The sequence below is a fragment of the Erpetoichthys calabaricus genome, chromosome 1 (genome assembly GCF_900747795.2).
Source record: "Erpetoichthys calabaricus chromosome 1, fErpCal1.3, whole genome shotgun sequence".
In the NCBI taxonomy this organism is placed as follows: domain Eukaryota; kingdom Metazoa; phylum Chordata; class Cladistia; order Polypteriformes; family Polypteridae; genus Erpetoichthys; species Erpetoichthys calabaricus.
The window spans coordinates 304,694,195-304,715,374 of record NC_041394.2 but is presented as its reverse complement, the minus strand read 5'-3'; the positions used below and the strand labels follow the sequence as shown (position 1 = coordinate 304,715,374).

The window sequence follows — 21,180 nt, the reverse complement described above, 5'->3', positions numbered from 1 at the left end:
GTATCAATAGTCAGTCAGGCTGTAGAGTGAAGAATTTCAAGTTTCAGGTCACCACTTTTTCCACAATGCACATAGATTGTTGTGAGTCAGTTAAGGAAGTTTGAAGTGTCACAGAAATAAAGACCATTTTTTCTAGGTCAGTTAGTGAAAGTTTTGAGTTTCTCCATCCTAACTTGGTTTGGAAGTACTGAGAGAGAGTTGGGGAAGAGTAGTGTGCACTGCTTCCAAAATCAATAGTTGTCACTAAAGATTCACTCTACTTTTGCAGAAGGAAACATAAAGCAATTAAAATCATATTAATTTCCTGCCCATCTTCCTCAGCTTAGGTCTGTCAAGACCATGATGACCAAATTTCATAACTGTATGTAGGCCCATGCTGTAAGATGTCGTTAACATCTTGTACAGAAGAGTGTTCTATATGAGCTCATGAGTATGTTTAAGTGAGTTTGTGTTCAGCAAATTGGTTAGGAACAATAATTACACTTGTCCTTCCATTGAATAACTTGCTTTCAGTTTTTATTTGTTTCAGCTACACTAAATTAATTCCATGCATTTTATTATTATGCCACTAAAATATTTTTATTAAGCATATATACAGTCATGTGTTAAAGTAAGTACACCCCAAATTCTTTTTAATATGCATTATGTGGACATATTAAGATTTGATCTTCATTTAAATATGTAATTAGAAAAAAAAAACAATGAAAATCTGACTTGGCAATAATTTATTCCATGATAAATGAACACATATTCCATTTTCATCTTTGGAAATTGTAAATATACTGCTAGGCTATAACAGCTTTTATTGTTGTCTTTGTCAGAAACAACCTCAAGTAGGCATTCTGTCTAGAAGTCTTTGATATTAACTGGTAGAAAGTTTTTCCCACTCCTTCATGTAGTTTTATTTTAGCTGTGCCATGTGTGATAGGTGTCTTGCATGCACAGCTTGTTCCAAATGCCCCCCACAGCATTTCAGTAAGATTCAGATCTGGGCTTTGACTTATCAATCCTAGACCCCTTGGTTTAGTGCCAATGTCATGCTATAAGTAGGGATGTCACAATAACAGGGATTTTGTATTCAATACCAATACCAATAAAATTTTATGAAACTCAATACCACAGCAAAAACAGAAATCCCATTTACTGCTTTTTATTTAGAATACTGCCAATATTCAAATGAATAATATTGTACCTTTTTTCAGTAATTGAATATAAAATATATATATACTAACATTAGCAACAGCTTTAAAATAGTGGAATACCTAGTATTGACATTCATAAAATAAATAAATATCCAAATACAATGCAGGGCTTGAATTTAATTTGTGATAGACATGAGGGCAGGGGTATAAAGAAAAATATCATTATGAACTACCTGATGTGCACATTGTAAATTCATTCTTTGACATTTTCTCTGCAGTACCTGAAAATACTGCTTAAAATCAATGCTAAAAATTAAAATTCAAACAATATCTATACTGTTGAATTAGTGAATTACAGATAATTAAGAATATTTTCATTTAAACAAACTTTTTTTAAGCTGTTCTTCTAATAACATGCTTTAAAAATCTGGTTTGTCTGAGGGTTGCTGTGTTAGGTTTGTAACATTTGCAATTGTAAGATTTAAATTTGCATCGTTAGCTGGTTAAAAAACTTACTAAAAATCATATTTAATGGATGAGTCAAATTAATCAAAATTTCATTAACACTTTAAGTACCACAAAAATATATCAATTACTCATTTACACTAATGCGACAAGACCTTAACAAAAGTGTCTTTGGGTCTTCCCAACACTTATAAAACATCAGTACTTTACTGATGCTTTGTGTTATGAAGACATAAAGAAGTGTTTGTTAAGGTCTTGTTACATAATAGTAAATAGGTGTATTTTTGCAGTACCTAATCTAAAGTGTTATAAAATTCTGAATGACACAAACTCCTGTTGCTTTAATTGTCCAAATATATAACTCTGTTTTTAAATTTGTACAAAATGTAAGGCATTCTTTGTAAAATTAACCTTATTAGTTTTAACCTTCCCCTGTCCAGGGTTTTGTTCCTGCCTTGCGCCCTGTGCTGGCTGGGATTGGCTCCAGCAGACCCCCGTGACCCTGTGTTAGGATATAGCGGGTTGGAAAATGACTGATGACTGAGATTTGCATGAATCCATTATTTTAGAACTCTTGTAAAACAAGTTTTGCTGTGGTGTTTTCAGATTATATTACAAGAGAGATGAGACTGTGTTATTGCCCCGGAATTACAAAATTATCTAGACTGATGTTACCTGTAGCCAGTTAATTCAATTCAAATATATGACATATGAGGAGGTACCCAAAAATAACTGGAATTGAAAAAAAAAGTTTTAATAATTTTTACTGAAACTTTAGTCTCCTTCAAAGTACTCTCCATGTCAATGAATGCTCTTGTTCTAACGGTTTTCCCACCGGTGGAAACATTTTTGGAATTGCTGAAGAGGAACATTGTACAATGGATGCAACGATTTTTCTTTGACTTCCTCCATGGCACAAAAACGCTTTCCTTTGAGGTCTTTTTTCATATGTGGGAACAAGAAAAAGTTGCACGGACCAAGATCAGGCGAGTAGGGGAGGCGGCAAGTACTCCAAGACACACAAGTCAATTCAGAAATCTCTTCAGTAGTCTAATGATGATCTTCGTAAATTGCATTGCAAACTTTTTCAAGATTTACATCATTCCTAATTGTGGAAGGTCAGCCAGATCTTGGTTGGTCTTCAAGTGACATTTCCCCACGTTTGAAATGCGAAAACCACTTGTAGACCTGTGTTTTACTTAAAGCTCCATCTTTAAAAGCAGTTACAAGCACCACCACAGTTTCAACAGCTGTTTTCCCTAAGAGAAAACAAAATTTAATGCAGACTCGCTGTTCTTTATGATCACCCATCACAAAAATCACAGAACATGTTTAATAAGCATTAAGAAGAACCAACACAGAATGCTGTACAAACAATACAGAGCAACACCACTTGGCAGACTGCCACAGAATACTGTAAGTATGCTACACCTAGCGGCATAATACGCAGCTTAGTCTAGATTGCATGCCAGGTACAGATTCTGGTTATTTCTGAGTGCTCCCTCGTACAGTATATGCTGTTAATATGTTCATCACGCTTTACTGATTATACCCATGAACATTAGTTTGTCTTCAAAAACAAACGAATAACAAACATTTAGTATTTGCATATTCCACAATAAAGTATGCTTTTGCCCATCTCAGTAATCACATTTCTAATAACACAGTACATGCTGTATTAATAAAAAGATATGTTTGTGATGCCCTGGATCCACAGGAAATGTCACCTTCCTGTATCCAAGCACCTTAGTATTCATGACCAAGACAAATCAATGGCAAGTCAGGCTAACCAAGACTTTTCTGTCCATAAATAAAGAATCCGTTAAAATTTGTGCTATAACACCATGGTTAGTGTCACTGAGTGTTCAATAAATAATTCCATAAATAAATAAATTTAAATTCTAAAAGTAGAGAGATAACTTCCTTCATAATCCCTTCTTATCCTTGTCAGGACATTAGGGAGACTTTAAAGTTACAGCCCATTGCATTCCTGATCTGCCGTCCAGTGCCACTGCCCTGGGTTTCAATCCATTCACATTCACATTCCAAGCCATTCACATCTTGGATCTATCCCTTGGGTCCAAACTACTGCTGCCAGTGGCTTCTTCATTGCTCCTAGGGCCTCTTGCCCATCTCACAATGCCGCCACTCCATAAAGTTCCTTCTCCATGCATCTCCCATCCACAGGCTCAGCCAAACCACGGTGATTTCCTAGCCTTTTAGTCCAGCTCTTTAAATGATCACCACTGTTCTATACAGTCTGTGAGGATTATTGTTGTTGTTATCTATTAATATTAAATTGTAGTCCGAGCCAATTATAAAGAGAGCTTTTTATACTTTTAATTGCTGTCTGTCCATGCAATCCGAAATTCCTGCAGCTTTGTTGCTCTCTATCTATGTCCCAGTTTTTGACACTCTAATTTAAGAGTTTGAGTGCTCTCATTAAACCAGGGTGAGTTTGTATGTGCTTTGTTCACCTTTGTTTTAAGGGAAACTACTACCCAGAGACTCTTTCTGAGTCACATTTACTTTGATATTAGCTTATATACATTGTTTTCCACAATTATACTTGAGTTTTTCCAAAATGAAGAGTTACATTCTAGATTTCAAACTGTTCTTGTTTTAATCTGTGAGTGTATTGGTAAGGGAAAAATAAATCAAACATAATTATCTAGTTATCAGAAATAATTTAATGGAATAACATTTAAATTTTGAACCTTAACTCTGTAAGTAATAAACAGATCTAAAGTGTGGTTATGACTGTGAGTCAGGCCATTCACAATTTGGCAAAACCCTACTGATCTTTGTAGTTGGTATACATTTCTTCTACTCAAAATACTATTTTTTGGTTTTCACCAAACATGTCTTCAGGTATTGTTGCTTCATATATTCAGAGCACATTGTTCCAAAAGTCCAAGTTTTTGCTTTGGTGTCCAATGGTAAACTTTAGTCTTGCCCTTATTTTCTTTGTGGATAAGAAAGGTTTCCTCCTAGCACTCCGCTCATTCAGATCTAATCTGTGCAGCCTTGTTCTAAAGGTATTCTCATGCACTTTGATATCAACAGTGGTAGGTGCTACTTGTAGGTCCTGTGATTAAATTTCGGGGTTCTCAGAATTTTTTTCAGAACCTTGTGTTCTGCCTCATGCTGAATTTGTTGGTACAGCATGGTCTGTACAAGTTAGCAGTTGTTTGAAATCTTTCTGACAATGGAATAACTGATTTTGAATTGTTTTGAGATCTTTTTAAATCCCTTCACAGATAGGCATTTTTGACCTTCATTCTGAAGACCTCAGATACCTCTTTCGATGCAGACATAGTTATATATGAGCTTTAAATAAGACAGTCTCCTCCAAAACCATTTCTAATGATGTTCTAATCATTTGCACATGATTCTACTTTTAAGTATTTCAGGTATGAAAAATGTAGGGATGTACTTACATATTCCACATACAAATTTTCACTTACTGTATGTTTATCATTTCTTAAGTTATAAACATTACTAGAAACATGCATTGTACATGTACATTAGGAAGTAATATCTTTTTAAAAGTTTGTTTTTAAAAGTTGGTGGATTTTTTTGCACAGTTATGTCTTCAATATGGTTTTTAAGCCTTGAATACTTATTTTCGTACAGGCAGTCCAAGGCACTGGTTTGGCCTTCATAGCATTTACAGAAGCCATGACTCATTTTCCTGCATCTCCCTTTTGGTCTGTAATGTTCTTCCTCATGCTGGTGAACCTTGGTCTTGGAAGCATGTTTGGGACAATTGAAGGGATTATCACACCAATCGTGGATACCTTCAAAGTGCGGAAAGAATTTTTGACTCGTAAGTTTATAGATGATAATAAGATACTACAAACTATTCTTTATGTGGTGCATTGTTGTGGAAAGGTGATGTATCAATAAAATCACAGTATGTTCAGATTCTTGCATCAGTTACATTGTATTATTTTTAGTAAGCTTGTATTGTAATATTTAGATGTAATCTGTGAACCCTTAAATTTGCTCCACAAATATTTATCTTATCAATGGTTACTTTGTAGCTTCTGGAGTGTAAAAGCAGAATAAACAATTACAAAGACATGTACTAATATATTATGTAATAATCACAATTATACTTTGATTTTGAAGTATTTGAGTTTGGTCTTCAAGTACAGTTTCTGGATATATTTCTTATATTAAGAAAAACTGTGTTTTGTTAGCAGCATAGTGACTCAACAATATGTGAAGTTTGAATTCTACTTTCTGGCCCACTTTTGTCATGTGTCTCAGACTTACACCTATAGTCAGAATTGCACTGAAAGTCTGGCTAGGATATGAATTTGTCTTACCTCAGAGAAGGACCTGGGAAGAAGTTACAAAGTATTCTAGTTCCCAGTCCCAGTTAGGAGTAGAGGCCACGTCTGAGAATGAAAGACATCACGATTTAATGCACCACTTGCTGCAAATTTACACAAAGGTTGACGTTTTGTAGTTTTCTGATACTAACACTGAGGCTTCACCACAAAGATAATAATATTTAAATTATTAGAAGAAGAAGATGAAGGAAAACATAATTAGGTACGATATTGCACTAAGCTGCATGTAATTGTTGCCAATTTACTGTAATGAGCACTAAGTTGGAAAGATTGAGACACATACACCGAATTAGAGTTAAGCCTAAACACAGACACATTTATTTTAGAATGAATGAACCACAACTACATTCAGAAAAATCACCTTTCCTCTGTTATGGCTAAGGGAAATGTCTCGAAAGTAGCAGTTATAATGAAACTAGCCACAGCTATTTCAACATTGTTCCTGATTGTCTTCCTGTGTCATGTGCTGTGTCTCTCTCTGTGACTCCCCTAAACGTCTGCAAGGCTCTATTTATCTGTTGCCATGGGAGTCTGCACCTGCCTTCTTGAACATTCCTGGCTTGTAAGGTGTAAAGCAAATGTTCCAGGGCTCTGTGGAATGTGGAGTTCAGTGTACAATTTTGATATTTCACTGTCAATCACTTCTCCAGTTCCACTTATCGTCAGGGTAATATGCTGGCTACTACAAGATGGTTTCCATTCATGTTCACCTGTATGATGGTACTGTGATATTGCTTGTAATCTACATATGCATGCTCATCCACACTTGGAGCAATGATCTTTAGGTTAATTCCAATTAACATGAATGCAGCTTGCTCTGCCATTAACTTACATGAAATTGTGGGGAAATGTACAAATCTGTGTGCTACCTCATGCATTGTAAGGAAGTTCAAAGTTTGGTTGAAAATTTGAGACATTCTTGGTTGTGACATACCAAAATCATTGCTACTGCAAATGTGCCTTTTTCCTGTGGCCAAAAAATGTAATGTTACCAAAATTTTAATTTCATCTGATAGCACATGGCTTCTTCGCAAAGGTGGATCGATCATGTAGCATTCAAGAATATTATAAACTTAAGAATATTATTCAATTACTGTCACATCGATATATTTTTACAATTCCATTGTTGTCCAGTGTTTCTGAAACATTCCACCTTTCCCATGATGTGTGTGCTGATCTCTGCCAGTTTAAAATCTTGTGGCAGCTTCTACAGAGTTAGGACAGCTCATAAGTTCTCCTCGATCCGGTGAATTTAGGAGTAATTTCCTCACTTAGGGAAACTGATAAAATTCTTTTATTCCTACTCCTAAGAGTAGGGACAAATTTGCATAACTCTGAAATTTTGATCCAATTAGGACTGGTTTCCTGTTCAGAAATGCTTGATAAATACAGGCACTGGTCTGTGTGAAGTGTACACATTCTCCCCATGTCTGTGTAGGATTCACTGTGTTAGAAATTATTTTCATTTAGCTTTGAGGACTATTGCCTTGATTTCCAGAAGATTTATGGTTAATATAATAATGATTCACTCATGATCTTATTTACATTACCATTATTTATTTTATGTCTTTTTTACAGTTGGGTGCTGTCTGCTGGCTTTCTCACTTGGCCTTATCTTTGTGCAACGTTCAGGAAATTATTTTGTGGCCATGTTTGACGATTACTCTGCCACACTACCACTGTTAATAGTGGTTATTCTGGAAAACATTGCAGTTGCTTGGATATATGGAACTGACAAGTATGCTTTCTCTGTCTTTCACTCAGTCTGTCTTGTTTAATTTGTAATGAATACTAAAGAAAACTGTTTGTAACCAGTGAATGTAATTATATGATATTTTGGTTTTCCTTTTTAGATTTTTCGATGATCTCAAAGACATGCTCGGGTTTTCACCATTCAGATACTACTATTATATGTGGAAGTACATCTCTCCCCTTGTACTACTTGCTTTACTTGTGGCAAGTGCAATACAGATGTCATTAAATCCCCCTAGCTACAGTGCCTGGATTGGAGAGTTGGTAAGCATTTACAATTGTATGAAATGTTCATAATTAATGATTAATTACTATTAATTAGTGCAATTAGCTTGTTAAAAATTTCTGTGATTAAAATTTTCAACACAACTAAATGCATTAATTTTAATAACGGCTACAAAAGAATTCCAGCCCACCTTGTCCAACAAAGCATTCTCACATCCATAATTACATCACTGACTACCTGAACTGCATCTGCTTTTCTTTTCTTACCTATGACTGATCCTTTACTAAACTCTCACAATGGTTGTATATCCTTGCCCCACAGTCAGATGATAAGAGACCTAATCACCCATTCCTCTGTCACACATGCACACATTTCTTTATAGAAGTGAACTAAACTCTCATCTGCGTGTGCTCACATGCTCACAAGACTTTGGCAGTGTGCTCCCAGGAAAATCTTCTGACTCCTGTAACTTCCCTCCCCTCTCCTGTCAATTTTCCCTTTGTAATCCTGAGCTGGAGCACTTCTATAAAGCCCTTCTTGCCGCTTTTAATCTAGCGGCAGTGGACAGGAAGTGGACAGGTGACGGATGACACATATCTTCTCAAGGACCCTTTGAGGAGAGACGGCCTCAATGCTGTCCACCCTCTTCAAGAATTCTACAGCACACAGCTGCAGACATTATGCTGCACCCTTTCATGTGCACCTGAGAAAATTCAGATGCGTTCCATTTCATTGATCTTTATTTTGAAAGTAGAAAACTTGCAATTCACATATAAATTATATTCAGGTGGACACCAAGGGAAACCTTTACTTCCCAGCAGAAAGAAATTAAACTTTTCTTAAGTGAGTTTCTTTCTCACACAGAGGATGTCTTTTATTGCAAAGACAATGGCTGCTGGCTTCAGTAACATCATACACATACTGTATATGCTGTGGCCATCTGGTGACAGCTAGTAACAAAAGGTTAAGCATATGCATAACAAAGCTTTTCAGTGAAAGTGTATATTAAAACTGTTTTGTGTCATTTCTGTTTAAGAGAAAAAAAATTATGCTTGAAGGAAATACGAATGGCGGCACGGTGGCGCAGTGGGTAGCGCTACTGCCTCGCAGTTGGGAGATCTGGGGACCTGGGTTCGCTTCCCGGGTCTGCCCTGCGTGGAGTTTGCATGTTCTCCCCGTGTCTGCGTGGGTTTCCTCCGGGCGCTCCGGTTTCCTCCCACAGTCCAAAGACATGCAGGTTAGGTGGATTGGCGATTCTAAATTGGCCCTAGTGTGTGCTTGGTGTGTGGGTGTGTTTGTGTGTGTCCTGCGGTGGGTTGGCACCCTGCCCAGGATTGGTTCCCTGCCTTGTGCCCTGTGTTGGCTGGGATTGGCTCCAGCAGACCCCGTGACCCTGTGTTCGGATTCAGCGGGTTGGAAAATGGATGGATGGATGGAAATACGAATACAATTTTGATTAATATACATTTCATTTTGATAAAAGATTTTATATATGAACTGAGTCCTTGAAGTTTAACTAGCTGACCAATGAAGGCACTTACAGTATTTGTCTTGTAACGTCATTATCTGATTTGAGGATGTGAACAAATTTATTGTGATGTTATTTGGTCTTAAAACTAACAATCAGTACCTACTCAGACCTGACAAGTATGAAGTATCATCTCAGATTTGGACTAACATTGCTTTCCCCACTGCTAATATGAGACCATGTTACATAAGACACAAATAAATGGAAGCAAGTCTCTCTATTATACAGTGGAACCTTGGGTTGCGAGTAACTTGGTCTGCGTGTTTTGCAAGATGAGCTAAAATTTTTAATAAATTTTCACTTGATAAACGAGCGAGGTCTCTCAATACGAGTAGTCCATATACGCTTTGTCTGCCGAGCGTCACATAATCACAACTGAGCTGCAGGATTGTGGGTAATCGTCTCCTATTCTTAGTCAGCGTGCCTCACTCATATAGTCAACATCCATACGAGCGTATACTGTTTACTACAGCATTGTGACCGTGTGTGTGTTGTAATGTGTGAGTCCCTGTCTTGCACCCCAAAACACGAAGCTGAGTCTCAGTACTTTAGCAACAACAGCTTTATTCAGCTTGAAACAGGAACAGCAAGGTTATTTATTGTAGCGGGATCTGCCACTCACCTATACACAGACACAGCAGTCAGGCAGGGTCGGGGCCAGGTTAGTGGCCAAGTAATACTGTGCCCTACATTTATAATTTTCCTTGTATCACCCATCAACGGCAGACGCTTATAGCATGTCCGCGAACTTTTACAGCGAACTGCTACAGCTCTGGGAGACTGCGATTGCTTTAGGACGCTCTTCTGCATGTCGTTCCATTGGGTGGAATCCCAAAAGAGTTTAGAAACTCACTCACACCAGCCATGATTCTTTTCAAAGGTGTAGTGCAGGTTAATTTGTTTTATGTATTTTTACTTTATATTTTGTATTAATCATTTTTATATGAATAGTTTTGGATTGTGGAATGAATCATCTGAGTTTCTATTATTTCTTATGGGGAAATTCGCTTTGATATACCAGTGCTTTGGATTACAAGCACATTTCCGGAACGAATTATGCTCGCAATCCAAGGTTCCACTGTAATAAAATAATTCTGCGACAAGACGAGACTTTTTGGAAGATTTTTTCAAGTCCCGCGAGTTGAAACCTTGGCCATGAGATTTTTTCAAGTCACACCCTCCTCTCAATCATTTTCAACCACACACACGGTAATCTCACCTCTCATTCATGTGAATGCTTTTGACAGACACAATTTCTGCTCTCTCAGCTGTTATAAATTTTAATGTTTTCCTCACTTTAAGTTCCCAATTAGAGAAGACATATTATGTCCAAATCCTATTGAAGAATTTAATCACGAGGGGTTATCAACAGAAAAAATGAGTACACAGGCAATCCTGGCAGCAAGAAATGATGAAGTCAAACAAATTAACACCAAAAATGTAGATCGGTTACATGGCAAATTGGTTAAATGCGTATCAGTAGACTATGCTGAAACAGTTGGTGGTGATCGCGCTGAAGATGAAAACATCAACTTACAATATCCCGAAGAATAACTACAACCATTAACACCGTCCAGTTTGTTTAAATTGTACAACCGCATCCCCATATGCGAGCAACAGAACCGCAAAGAGGCTAGTGCATAGCGCAGGCATGGGGGTTGGCAAGCAGTTAAAGCCCCCTAGTCTATGTGAATAACAAGAAAGTGTGTTCTCATGCCGCACAGTGAAATAGTGGTTAGTATAGCTTCTTCACCCTTCCAGAAATGTTCTTTGATTTCCTACCCATTCTCTGTCTTTGCAGAGTATCTCTCCTCACATGAGCTTTGGGCTTTGTGCATCATGTTCCAGTTCACTCGAGCATCCCTATAATATGTATTAGATGTTAATTGTAGACTTTCTGTGCATGGAAGACATCTGCCTTACACCTAGTGTGGGATCTGTGGGTGGTGTTCCCACTGCACAAACTCAAAAGTATTATGCACATTTATGTATTACAAAAAAAGAAAATCTACAATGTTTCAGTGTTTACAACTTTTTACTCCTTCCCATCTTGGATTCTTTACCTAATAGTAACCAATCTTTCTCTCTGTCTCTATCTCTCTCACATAGCACACTGGGGATTTTGTTTCCTCTGTAGTGTACCAGTTATTTATTATGAATAACAGTGCCATCAAAACATAGTTCTCGTCTTTTGCAAATAATGTTGCTTCAGACATGGAGTTCCCCCATAGTGTCAACATGCATGAAATGGCAAAACTGTTCCAAACTTTCATTGCTGAAGAACCTGAGTGAACACCTTTTGTTGAGGATGATTGGATGCCTCCTGGCAACCTTCATTACCTCAATCTTTCACCAACTCTTAATGTTACCATCTCCTTTCTCTTACTCTGATGGTAACAAATTTAGTCGAATAAGTTGGAAAGCCCTGGGATCAAACTTACTCTTATTATAAAAACAAACAGGAGAACAGTCGGAGACATGAGCACATTCCATACATACAGTTCATTATATGTTTTTCTTCACCTTATTAGGAATAAACTGAAGTCAAAGTAATGAAAAGAAACACAAACCAAAACCAGATTGTCTCTGACAAAATCTTTTGTTTAGTCAAAGTTCAGACTCTTCATTGTGTGTGCTGTCTTATAGTGATGTCATGCCGGCATAGTTCTGAACCACATCTCCCAGCAGCTTACAGGTTCTGTGGTCAGAAAAAGGTATTGGCCCTTCACAAACGATATAAAATATACAAAAGAAATAAAAATCAATAATACATCACTACAAAATAAAGATGTTAGAAAACATAGTAGTGAAACGCTAATGTGTTCCTGATCATGATATAAATAAAGTAATAATGAAAGGCAATAGAAACAAAGATGGATATAAAAGAAAGCAAGCAAAAAAAAACTGGCCTAAAGATTTCTCTTCCATGTCACATTGCATGATGGTGCATATCGTTCCATAGAAGCCACTACCTCCTCTAAATTGCCAAGGTGTTCTGTCCCTGCCAATGTGCTATTCTATCTTATTTGGAGACTTTTCATGGTATTGTAATATATAAAAAGTGATGCAACACAATATTTTACAGCTTGCAATTTGCCCAAGAATTGCTTGAATATATTCCTAGGATAACTAGATTTATTTGGTACATGCCTCATTTTTTTACATCTATGTCAACTTCTGCAGCCTTCCCTTCATAAAAAAGAGCAAGCTCCTGTTTTATCACTTCCAAAACAGGACCTTTGTGTGCTCCAAAGAAATAGAAATACACTTTTTTTAACTTCCTATGAATGTTCGTTACTGATTCCTTCTCCACCACAAGAAATTTGATTAAAACCCGCAATAACAGCAATAGTACTTTGATGGCTAATTAGGACCAAGCTAGGAAGCAGATTGTTGTACATCATTGCAATAGCAAGTAGCATCTGTCAAATTAACCACAGAATAATTTGCAGACATTTCCTGTTAACTTTGACTGAAGTATATTCCGCATCAAATGTTTCTATCTATCTATCTATCTATTGTGATGCGTGAGTCCCTGTCTTGCACCCCAAAACACAAGGCTGAGTCTTAGTACTTTAGCAAAACCAGCTTTATTCAGCTTGATACAGGAACAGCAAAGTTATTTATTGTAGCGAGATCTACCACTCTCCTATACACAGACACAGCAATCTGCCAGGTTAGTGGCCAAGTAATACTGTTCCCTGCATTTCTAATGTTCCTTGCATCACCCATCGGTGACAGGCGTGTATAGTGCGATCACGATCGTCTCGGATTTCCTTCCACAGACGTGGCGATTATTCTTTGGAACACTCTTCGCCGTGTCGTCCCATTGGGGGGAGTTCCAAAAGAGTTTACAAACTTCACATCTCCCACCTCAGCTTTGTCCACACAACGTTTTTAATAATCTATTTTTATTGATAATGTTGATTAGTTGTTATAGCTCTAGTGCAAACCTCAGGTGGGCTATACTGTATCTATATACGTATATTCAAGTCTGTCTTCCTGTTACAAACAGAAGGATTGTGTATTATATTTAAGAAGTTATTTATTATAGTTTCATTTATTGTTACTTTGTATTGCTATTCATCAAGTACTGGTTTAAAACTTTTACACTAATTTATGTCTATAATGTGATAATAGTAAACCACAACCATTTGTATGGTAGCTGAACTTAAAACATAGGCTATTAAAACTTTTTATCTAAAAATATTAATAATAAATTAGTGAGCCCTTTTTTTAACTGGTCCTTTTTTAGTATTGGGTAACTACCTTCAGATGGCATGAGGTACATTTCAATTTGAAGTACTTAGCGGGAGCAATTAATAAATAAAGCTGACTGGGAGGAAGAGCTGACTGTTGGTTGAGCAGAGTCATGAAAATGCAGCCAGCGCAGTCGATCATTTGTTACAGTGGTTCATGTCTCAGCTTATACTTATGCACGTATATAGCATCAATGTGAAAGTGAAGATAAAGGGGGCAGTAGTTTTTCATCCTTCCATTTCTGAATTTACTTAATCCAGTTCAGGGTTGCAGGGACCACAGCCCATCCCTGCAGTGCTCCTACCCTTTTTCTAATTCAGGGCATTGCATTTCTGTGTTTTTGCTCAATGTACTGGTAGCTCCGAAATTAAGACCTGGCTGTATTTTACAAATTTCAATGGTGATTGCTTACTTTCTTACAGCTTTGTATATACGTACATGTATTTGATTATTCCACCATTATTTGCAGTTTTTTTATAGTGTTAAACTAACAATTATGTTTAGGAATAATCTGCTTTAATACTGTATGTGTAAGAATAGCTGAAAATATTTCAGTGTTGTTAAAATTAAACTGTGTTTTATATTTCTAGGCTACAGAAAAAACTCTAGGTTACCCTGTATGGGGTCTAGTGGTCTGCGTGTCCTTAGTGGCAGTGGCAATTTTACCGGTACCTGTTGTCTTCATTGCACGCTACTTCAATCTGGTTGATGAAAGCTCCAGCAGCCTTTCAGCTGTAACCTACAAGAAGGGGAGAATTATAAAAGATAATTTAAGTCCAGAAGATGATGATACAAGTCTGATCCATGGCAAGTCACCAAGTGAAGTACCATCACCAATGCCCGGAAAAAGTATTTACCGAAAGCACAGTGGCTCTCCGACAATGGATATGGTAACTGCACCCAATGGTCGATATGGAATTGGATATCTCATGGCAGATATGCCAGACATGCCCGAATCTGACTTATAATTAATTGAACTGTCTAGTATACTGTCCCTAATACATTTTATGTATATATACGTGCACTTAGTTCATCAAGAAAATGAAATCTGTAAACAATATTAACTGTATATCTTGTAGATAAATGTTAGCACTTGACATGTACTGTACACTGTATCTTGCTCACAGAGAAAAAGTGAGAGGCAAAAAGCAGCAACCAGTTTGCTAAAGAATGGCTGTATAAAAAGTAGCTGTTTTGCCAGCAGTTAATCTGGAAGCCAGAAAAACATGAGCCACTTTAGACTGTACGCAGTTTGTTTTTGTTTTTTTTTTTTCCTTTCAAAATTTTTTCTGCTCATGCTTGAGAGTTGTCTCAAGTTTAGCCAGTTCTTGTGAATTTGCAATACAAATATGTGAAGGAAGCTGATTCATCTTTCAACCCAACAAATTATGTGCCTAACAACTTCTGATGTTTCTTGCGTATAGAATGTTAAACGGGGTTTGATCATTTATACTTTGTTCTGTAAATATATATAATATATACATATATATTTATCTGAATTGTTTAAATCAAAAATGACTTTTTTTGCTTAGATGCTCAGACTTTAAGCTTTTGGGGCTTCATACTCAAAAGTATGCTCCAGTGTACAAAAATGTGTTTAAATGTATGTGACAGAACACAGAAGGTGATGGTCTGTTATATAAGCTATCTGTTGTCTAAGCTACCCCTGCCTTACATCTGTTACTAGTAAGTAAAGTTAAAGCTGCATTTTTATCTGAGATAAACAGGCTTAGAAAATAAATGGTTATTTTAATATTGTGACATGATGCTGCATTGGTGTGTTCCAATGCCTCACAGTTGATGAAGTCTGAATTTACATTAAGGCCCAGTCACTGTCTGCAAATTGGTGACTCTGGATTAGCCTGGTATGGAATGAGTGTGAATGTGTGTATGAAAGTGGCCTATGACGAAGTGGTGCCCTGTTCAGGAGTAGTCCCTGCTTTGCACCAGTACTACTCGTATAAGCTTTGGTCCTCCATGACCCTATATTTTGAGTAAGCAGTTTCAGTAAATGGATGTATAGGTTTAACCACTGCAGACACACAGACCATTACAGGTTATGTGCAATCTAAACAATTTATAAAATAGGCAGAGAGTAATATTAAAGAAAACATGCAGCTTGGTGCTGCACAACAGTCTAAAGGTGGATACATAATGGTGGACACTACATTGCAATCACTGATAAACACCACAGAGTCAACCATCCAATGACTAAGCCACTTATTCAGTATCACTAAAAAGTTGTTTTTGGAAAACAATAAAATCCATTAGAAATCGGCTACAGTGAGTTAATTTAATGTGAGCCCAGTGGCTAAAAATATGAATGTCTGTTGTAATTTAATATAGTGCCTTTCCTAGTGGCTAACAAATACTGCTTAACTAATTGAAAAGGTTGCTGCAAAACAAATAAAATAATTTATTATACCACATGAGGGGTAATCAAAAAGGTTGCAACATGACCTATAAAGAGAAAAAAACAGTGAAACTAAACAAGGTTACTTTACACATAATCCCCCTTGAATGCCACTCAGATCGAACGTTTTGTCGCTCTTCTGTAGCTGACTTGACTCTTCATTGGCATAGCGCATTTCATGGAGGTTATCACATGGAGCCAAGTTTAATCAATCGAGTGGCTGTGGCGTCTTTTCGAATCCACAGTTTCTCAGATCATTCTTTACAACTCATACAATGTGAACAGAGGCTTTGTAGCAAAGAATTAGCTAGAAGGTGGACAGCTTCCGTCATCAGTTTTCCCTGCTTGAATGCTGCAAATAGCTAAGCAAGTCAGCATAACTCGACAGGTTATGTCAAAGGCTACACCGTCATGATCTCACTGGGCCTCTAATATCTTTGGTGTTGGAGGATCACCATGCTTCCATTATTTAGATTTTTGTTTGGCCGCTTGGTTATAGTGACATATCCAGGTTTTATCTGCGGTCAAGAAATGCTTCTTAATTTCTATTATTATAAATCCACTAATTAGAGATTCTGCTTGCAACACTTAATGCAAGATATCAGGAATGAATATTCTGGACACGCAATGCGAACAGCTCTTATTTTTCCATAGTCTCTCATGTACTCTCACTCTCTGATTCTCCATCATGATTTGCTCATTACTAACAACAATTTCATACTCTTGTCCCTGCCAGACTTTGGGTTACTTCAAAATACATCTTTCCATGACATAATTCTACAGCAGCCCATTTCTTGATTATGGCATATGAAAAGGACTGGTCTTGGTACACATTGTCTAAGTGAGAATAAAACTCTAAAGGCCTAATGTTATCTAGAGTTAGAAAGCCAATGGGAGCATTGCTGATTTTTTGCATTTTTCAACATCGAAAGTGATTTGGTTTTTATACAAGAAACACACATTTAAAGGCACAAAGCTAGAAACTTGTAATTCACATGTTTTAGTACACTGGTGCTAATCTTTGGCCAAAGACAAAATCATCACTGTAGAATACACCACCAGATTCGGTATCAAATCATTTTTGGTTGTCGCTCATATATGCCACAGACATAAATCTGGTGAAGAAAAGCTTGAGCCAGAAAATTAAATATCACAGATTAAAAAGTGAAAATAACAGATATTTCTGAATATTATAGGGAAATCTGATTTTCAGTATAGAATTAAATGTTGACCCTGAAGACCTGTTCTGTTGACACCATTGAACAGAAAACTCCCCTTTAGTGGTGAAATCATGTTTTTGTGGTATAAACAAAAACAAAGGTAATCTGCAGTATTCCATTTTAGAGTTTTGCAGCCTAGGAGTTCTATTATAGACAAGAGTCCTATTTATCAGATTGCCGAGTGTTGGATATTTTATCATAACTTTCATGTCATCACTTTTGTCAACTGGAATCACTAAAATCGTACTTTCAAGCGCAGGAGGATACTTGGCCAGGGTGTACTTCATAAGTCCAGTCAGAGTTATAAAAACATGATCATTATTGTTATGTAATGTGATCTATGACATATAATGTGCATATTACACACTGTATACTTTTATTACTTCGTATTTATAATGCAGATACACTTTAAGTGTTAAGAAGTGTATTCAAGACGGTGTTGCACATATAGAAAGTACTACATAAGCAAAAAAAGAAAAAACTGCACGATATAAAGTCTGTATATTCAAAGCTGCTGTTTGGATATGTACTGCTGTATCAACTAATACTTTTATCATTTATTCGATTTTTATGTGTATGACAGAGTGAGACAAAATGTGCGTGCATTGCACGTTGGTCTTCACGGAAGCTCAGACGCTATTACACGTTCTGAAAGCTTCATTTGGCTTATTAGGCTATTCAAACCGTATCCTCAGCTTGGCTGTGTTCGTACCCTCTTATCCTTTGTATTTTAGCAATACCTTCATAAAATTAAAAAACAAAACAAAGCTAAGCCAGTTATTTTTCTAATAAAGGAATGAAAGCCAAGAAAAATGCATAGCTTGTTATGCTGTATGGCAAAAAAACTAATAAAAAAAAAATTCATTCTTTGAGAAAGCTATCTCACAATTTAATTTCAGCAACTCTTACACAAACTCTCTTCTGTCAGGTGCTATTAAAATTAAGTAAGCCATCAAAACATAACACAAATTCTCATATTGTGCTGAATGTATAGAATCTGTTACTGTTACGGCTGTTAGTTGATAAATGAGTGTATAAACTTCTTGACACCTGTTTCTTTGATAGTAATAGTAATGATATAAATGATTGTAAAAATAAATAACCATAAATAACACCAGTTTAAACTTTTTATAAACATCATGCGTCAGTACTTTATGTGCACAACTTGTTTAATCCCACACTAAACTGTAAAATGTTTACTAATTCCATAGATATTAACAATGCAACAATTACAAAATTCTGTAAATCTCTTGCTGTAGAACTGTATGTATATAATATGTACAGTAAGTGCATATATCATCTAATTTTGTCAGCTAACACTATATGTGTAACTTTACAAAACTGTTACTAATTTAATGTACTGGATAATGTAGTTATCCTTTTTTTCTACACTGGTGCATATTGTTTTGATATAGGTCCCTTTGTCCTTTTAATATTAACTGATGTGGTGTCAATGTAAAATTGTTAAGAGGCTCAGAATTCTTGTACACTTTTATTTTTCTTTTGGTTGCTTTAAGGGGCTGTTTCTTTTACCAAATGTAAATAAAAAGAATTAAAATAAAGCTGTTTCTACATCTGTATCAGTCTTATTGAGTCATTTTTGTCTAGGTTGTTCAATTAAGTTTTTGACAGGATCATTTGATGAAAGTGTTCCGGGAGGTGTACGGTAGAGGCCTAGATTAGCTCCCTTATCTCCTTTTTTGACTTTCTGTGCTGTAACTGTAAAATATAGAAATCCATATAGCATAAACATTTGGCCTGCGGTGGGTTGGCACCCTGCCCGGGATTGGTTTCTGCCTCGTGCCCTGTGTTGGCTGGGATTGGCTCCAGCAGACCCCCGTGACCCTGTGTTCGGATTCAGCGGGTTGGAAAATGGATGGATGGATGAACATTTGGCCTAGAAAAACATAAAATGTAAGCACAAAAGGTGCACATAAAATGTCTCATGATCAAGACATGCAGTATCTATTTCAAGCAAGAATGACAGAGTTTTGAAGTGAGATAGTTACACTCACTAATGACATAGAGTGACACAGAGTGGCAACCTCCTGTGTGTTGGTTAACACAGGCTTGTAGGAATTTTACTGTATGCCACACACGTGACAAAAATGACCCTATTAACCTATGTAAAATCTCTTTTGTGGCGTGGTGGTGCAGAGGATATCACTGCTACTGTACCTACCATAAGCTTACGGTTTTTCTCAGTTGCTTATAAGCTTTTTTCAAGCCACCAGTTATGTTGTCAATTATAAGGCATTTGAGCGACAGAACAAATGTTTTTGCCCAACAGTGAACTGTTTCTCAATGTATGTATTTTCACCCCCAGTGCTAATGGCCTTTTTGCAAAACACTACACACTGTGATCATTTGATATTACCAAAATCACCGGAAAGGCTAAGGTTAAGCAAATTAAATTAAATGGCTTCAGAAGCTAAGGCTCTTTCCCAACAAACTGACTTAAATTGGCCTATTCTTGCAATTGATGATACAATTCTCGCCAATCTGTCTTCTAAACCAATCAACATAAGCTACAGCACATAAAAGGGGTAGACAGTGTAGTTTGTTTGTTAATGTAAAATGGAACAAGATGGAAAACCACGACCAATATGATAAATAGAATGGGGAGGACAAAGAGGAAGAGGAGTACCTGCTGAAAGGGATGGCCTAAGAGTGCAACACAGAACAGTTGTCTCTGATTAAATCAGAACAACTATTGTAGTCCATGTATTAAAGATTGGCCTTTCTTTGCATGAGACTTATTTGAGGGTGCTGCCAAATGTCCGCGCTCATGCTTGGCAGAAATTGTTGGGGTGTTCTGGTGAGAGAGAATCAGTAAGGCACCCAAACATACATGTACTGTATTTGCACATGTGCACATGCATGTTACACTATCTCCACAATGCCTAGAGTAACTGAGTTCGATACTGTAAGTAGATCTGAGTGGAAATATACTGCCTTCACAGAAATGAAAGGAGACCTGCTTCTGGTGGACGAGGCTAAATCTTTACTGTTGCACAAGTGGCAGAAATTGTTCAGATGGTGCTGAGGAACAATGACACACATTTAAGGGAAATACAGATGGCTATAACTGCAAAGCATACAACTTTCAGCAACATTGGTACTGTCAGTATATCCACCATTGATTGGGACTTCAAACCGCATGAAAATCAGCATGAAACAAGTCTACTGACAGCCCTTTAACAGGAACAGTGATCAGGTGAAGACATCAGCATGTGCAGATTATGTGGCAGTTATACATTCACAGCATGTTGCACTCCAAATAGAAGTCTGGTGCACCATTTCATTGGTTCTCTCATGTGTTTCACTTAATCCCGTCTGTTATGATTACAAAGGATCATGGAACAGGAGTGAAGCGCTCTACCATAGAAATTGCTTTATGTGAATGAAGCTGGTTTCATTCTGGCCAACACCAGGGGCCTCATGTATAAACGGTGCGTACGCACAGAAATGTTGCGTACGAACCTTTCCACGCTCAAATCGCGATGTATAAAACCTAAACTTGGCGTAAAGCCACGCACATTTACACGGTAACTCATTCCTTGGCGTACGCAATTTATCCGCCCGGTTTTGCAGACTGGCGGCACCCAGTGTCAAAGCAGTGCTACTGTTCCTGTGTGATCACCCTTTCTTTCTTAGACCCACATTCCTGGCGCGGCTTTATAAATACACTGAAATTAACTGCATATTGTTTATTAGTGTAATGCATCTGATTGTAATTAACCTGTACCAATATAATGGTCCAGGAAATAGCCATAGTATTCCAAATACCATAACTGCTTTAGCGTTGTAACT

The 21,180-nt window shown here is 37.0% G+C and overlaps 1 protein-coding gene across 1 annotated transcript in view; it reads left to right on the top strand.

Moving 5' to 3' along the window:
• Positions 1–15,502, top strand: part of slc6a15 (solute carrier family 6 member 15) — a 96,205-nt gene extending 80,703 nt beyond the window's left edge. Inside the window, exons 9-12 of the mRNA XM_028817239.2 lie at positions 5,244–5,436; positions 7,547–7,706; positions 7,822–7,984; positions 14,325–15,502. Of these exons, the coding sequence (XP_028673072.2) occupies positions 5,244–5,436; positions 7,547–7,706; positions 7,822–7,984; positions 14,325–14,702 (894 nt within the window). The 3' untranslated portion in view covers positions 14,703–15,502. The remainder of the gene's footprint in view (positions 1–5,243; positions 5,437–7,546; positions 7,707–7,821; positions 7,985–14,324) is intronic.
• Positions 15,503–21,180: the final 5,678 nt, after the last annotated feature.